General features: G+C 36.7%; 1 protein-coding gene across 1 annotated transcript; it reads left to right on the top strand.

The window, feature by feature from the left end:
• Positions 1 to 1,148: 1,148 nt before the first annotated feature.
• ifngr2 (interferon gamma receptor 2) lies at positions 1,149 to 3,570 on the top strand. Its single transcript, NM_001360771.1, has 7 exons — positions 1,149 to 1,475; positions 1,593 to 1,710; positions 1,936 to 2,096; positions 2,231 to 2,385; positions 2,516 to 2,660; positions 2,871 to 3,031; positions 3,289 to 3,570. The coding sequence occupies exons 1-7, from the start codon at positions 1,424 to 1,426 to the stop codon at positions 3,430 to 3,432; spliced, it is 936 nt and encodes a 311-aa protein (NP_001347700.1). The 5' UTR covers positions 1,149 to 1,423; the 3' UTR covers positions 3,433 to 3,570.
• The last annotated feature ends 205 nt before the right edge of the window (positions 3,571 to 3,775 follow it).

The following is a 3,775-nucleotide window of genomic DNA, read 5'->3' as shown; positions in this document are numbered from 1 at the left end:
AGAGGAGAAACAATAATGTAACCATGGTGGAAAAAAATTTTTTTTTTTTTTTTACCTTAAACCGCATAAACACATTTAATTACACCAAATACACAAAATAATCTTCTTTTTAGCAGCATCATATGACCCCTTTAAAGCACTGAGAAGTTGTCACAAGGTCTGAATCTTACTAAAATGCTTTCTGCCAAGAATCATGATGGTTGTTATTATGACAAATGTATAAAACTTTTATTTATTATAGCTACAATGGTTTTATATTTTTGTCTGTTTCATGAATTGCTGTATGTTTCAAAATTGTTGTACTGTTTAAATATAAATTAAAAGGCCCTATAGAATCCAGTGACAACTTATCCCCAAAAGTGGGTCATGTATGCAATAACTATTTTGTGGTCGACTCTATGATAGGATATGTCTACACAAACACGGAAATAAACCTTCAGTACAAACCTTCAACCTTCAGTGACAAATAGTTCCTATCCACCTTTTTCTTCAACGCGGAAGTAAGCCTATGGGTGAGACTTCCGGTTCATTAGTCGCTATAGGTACATAACGAGGAGAATAATAACGTGCAGTAAACGGTAAAACTGTTTGCACTACAAACCAGTGTGTTCATAATTTCAGATAATACATTAAAATAATATGATAAGACACACCAACTTTCAATATCAAGCAGCAAAACGAACTGCTTTGTTCAGCTAAAAATAGCTGGACGGAGTGGACGCGGATGAGACCGGAAGCCAGACCCATATAATTTACAAATGGCCGCGCCCATTTTTACGACAAGAAAAAGGTGGATATAAAAGATGAGTTTTAACGCCGTTACAGAATGCACTGTATCGGCCAGAAAATGTAACACGTGATTTTAGTTTCGCTCTTGGCTAATAACCAGTGCCGAGAAATGATGGCTTGGCCGTCGGAAGTCTCGCGAGAGTTCATTATGACATTTTATTTATTGTGAGTAATTTCCGAACTGCGTTTTTGCGCCTATGCCTTGAAGGGCATTTCGGGAAGAGGGCGCCTTTTGTTGTGTTTGTTTAGAGTCCAAAATAGTAATCTTTACTCCATCCGTAGTAACAGCAAATGCGATTCTCGCGATATTTGCGACAGTCAAGACTTCCGGATAATGATAGTGCGCGGAAAGAGGATCTGAATCGACGGACTGTAATATAACTCTTACAAATGGGAATTATGCGTAAAGAAATAGTAAGAACAGTGCTGTGACCGTTTTATTTTTAGCGGGTTTAACAGATAGTTTTGTGTTTTAATTGTATTGTGTGAGTATATTATAAGTGCACACACTACGCAGCATTTACTTTGTTGATCGTAAAAGGAACTGGCGTGTTTCCTCAAGAAAGCCACTGAATGTCGCTTTCACGAAACGCACAGGTTTCACGGTGAGAGATATGGATTAAAAATCGTCGAAATGATCCGCCACGTTTGCGTAGGGGCGGTTTTGATGCTGTTAATCAACATCGGTAAGGACGCAAAAGACATGACATCTGTGGAATTGCAGTAACTGTAATATTTAAAACAGCGTATAATTACTTTTTTATATCCATAACCTAGAATACAGCCTGTCTGTTTTATTTCAGAGGGGACATTCTGCTTATATCCGCCTCAGGATGTCAAGTTAGTCGGATCATATCTGCAGTGGAAGAAGCCTCCGGATGAAGACAGTGTGCTGTATTTACTGCAGTATAAACATGGCTCGTAAGCATTTTGTTTTAAAGGGATTGTTAAACTAAAAAGACAATTCTGTCATCATTTATTCACCCTCATGTTGTTCTTTCTGCACTGAAGCACAACATGAGAAGTTAGACAGAATGACAGTCACTGCTCGCTTTCATTAGCCCTTTTTCCATACAGTGAAATTGGATGGTGACTGAGGCCTTAGTAGAAAAACTAACTTCTTCTCTATGGTTACTTTGATTTTAGCAAATCAGACGATGAATGGTACAATGTGATGAGCCATAACGAGACCGAGTCAAGATTTAAAATCACTCCCGAGTTTTATGGAGCAGTATTTCGAGTACGCGCAGAGAAAGGGAACATCATGTCTGAATGGCAATATTCAAAGAAAGTCCAGTGTGTAAATGGTAAGGAGTGCTTTATGTGGTTATGTGTTCCATCCATTTTAAATTGAAATGTTTTATCACCTCTAATATGTAACGTAAACTCAAGTGCACATATTCACATAGTTATATATTTCTTTGTTCACCCTGTTCCACAGCTAACGCTTGTGCTCCTGTGATGAAACTGTCTGTAAAACCTGAAAAGGCTTATGTGACTTTGGAAAATATGGACGAGAGCTTGGAGAAAGAACATGGAGAAAATATACAATTTAATGTATCATTCTGGAAAGTGGATAATGGAGGATACTCGAAGGTATCTTGCATCCTTCACACACACACACACACACACACACACACACACAAAAAATCACGTAAACTTATTCATTCACTATATTTCTGAAAGAGGACTATTGTAAAGCTGATAAGAGTTTTTGATCCCACAGGTAGAGTTTATTATTACAAATAGCAGGAAACACAAACTTGAACTGGAATCAGGGCAAACCTACTGTTTCCAGGTTCAGTATCTCTTCTATGAAAAGCCTTATGGAAATGTTAGCAACCAAAGTTGTGCAATCATCCCAGAAACGCGTAAGTCTTATTCACTTATTTATTACAAACTGCAAGAGTTTGATTCACATTGTTTGTGATTAAACCCAACCAGAAATTAGTTAGCTTTTAAGCAGATACTGAAATGAATTGCATGCTGCAATACATTATGAATTTTGCTGACATACTTTAATTTGTTTTACTGATCATTCATAATGCCTCCTGTTCTTTCATTTCTTTTTTCCTGTGTAGTGGAAATGATAAAGAGCCGTGATTTGCTGTTTATTATATTAACTACACTGCTTTTTACGGCCATGTGTGGAGTCTGCATTTTTCTGCTATTTAGACACCACAAAAAGGTCAAACAACTGTTACAGCCACTCCGCCTGGAAATTCCTGACCATTATCTAGAGGTACACATCCATATTTTATATTTATCACTTCACGAGATAAAGTAAAGTAACTGAATAGGAACTCTGTTAATATGGTAAATTATAACAGTGTACTAACAGTGTACAGTGTACTCAAATTAGTTTTGAGGGCTTAAAAGTCTTGCTACCAGGCAACAACCCTCTCTTAAATGATCATGCAACACTTAGTCAGATGTGAAGTTTTTTTTTTTGTTTGTTTGTTTTTTATTAAATAAGTTCTATTTTCTCTCCCTATATAGTTTTTAAGGTCTGGGGATGGGGAGTTTCCTCTGCAGGCATGTCCAAGTCCCAGCAGTCAAAGTTTACAGTCATGTGACATGATCATAGTAATAGAGAACAGCAGTGTGAAGCAGAAAGGCCAAGAAGAGGAACACGTTTTTTAACTTAATGATTGTGTTTGGCTTTATGCATATAGAATGTGCATTTACTTTTTTGGGGGGTAAACAATATGCTTTGCACATCACTAACAAACTATGCTTACAAATTCAAATCTGTACTGTGTAAGTACAGATTTTTTAAAATACACTCTTAAAAATAAAGGTGCTTCACGATGCCATAGAAGAACCTCTTTATCTAAATGGTTCCATAAAGAACCTTTAACATCTGAAGAACCTTTCTGTTTCACAAAAGCTTCTTTGTGGAGAAAGAAGGTTCTTCAGATTACAAAAAGGTAAGAAAGAGATGGTTCTTTAAAGAACCTTTGACTGAATGGTTCTTTGTGGAACC

Source organism: Sinocyclocheilus grahami, unplaced genomic scaffold, assembly GCF_001515645.1.
Source record: "Sinocyclocheilus grahami isolate Dianchi unplaced genomic scaffold, SAMN03320097.WGS_v1.1 scaffold1016.1, whole genome shotgun sequence".
NCBI lineage: Eukaryota > Metazoa > Chordata > Actinopteri > Cypriniformes > Cyprinidae > Sinocyclocheilus > Sinocyclocheilus grahami.
Note: the sequence above shows the minus strand (reverse complement) of the source record. Positions and strands in the feature narration are given on the sequence as shown.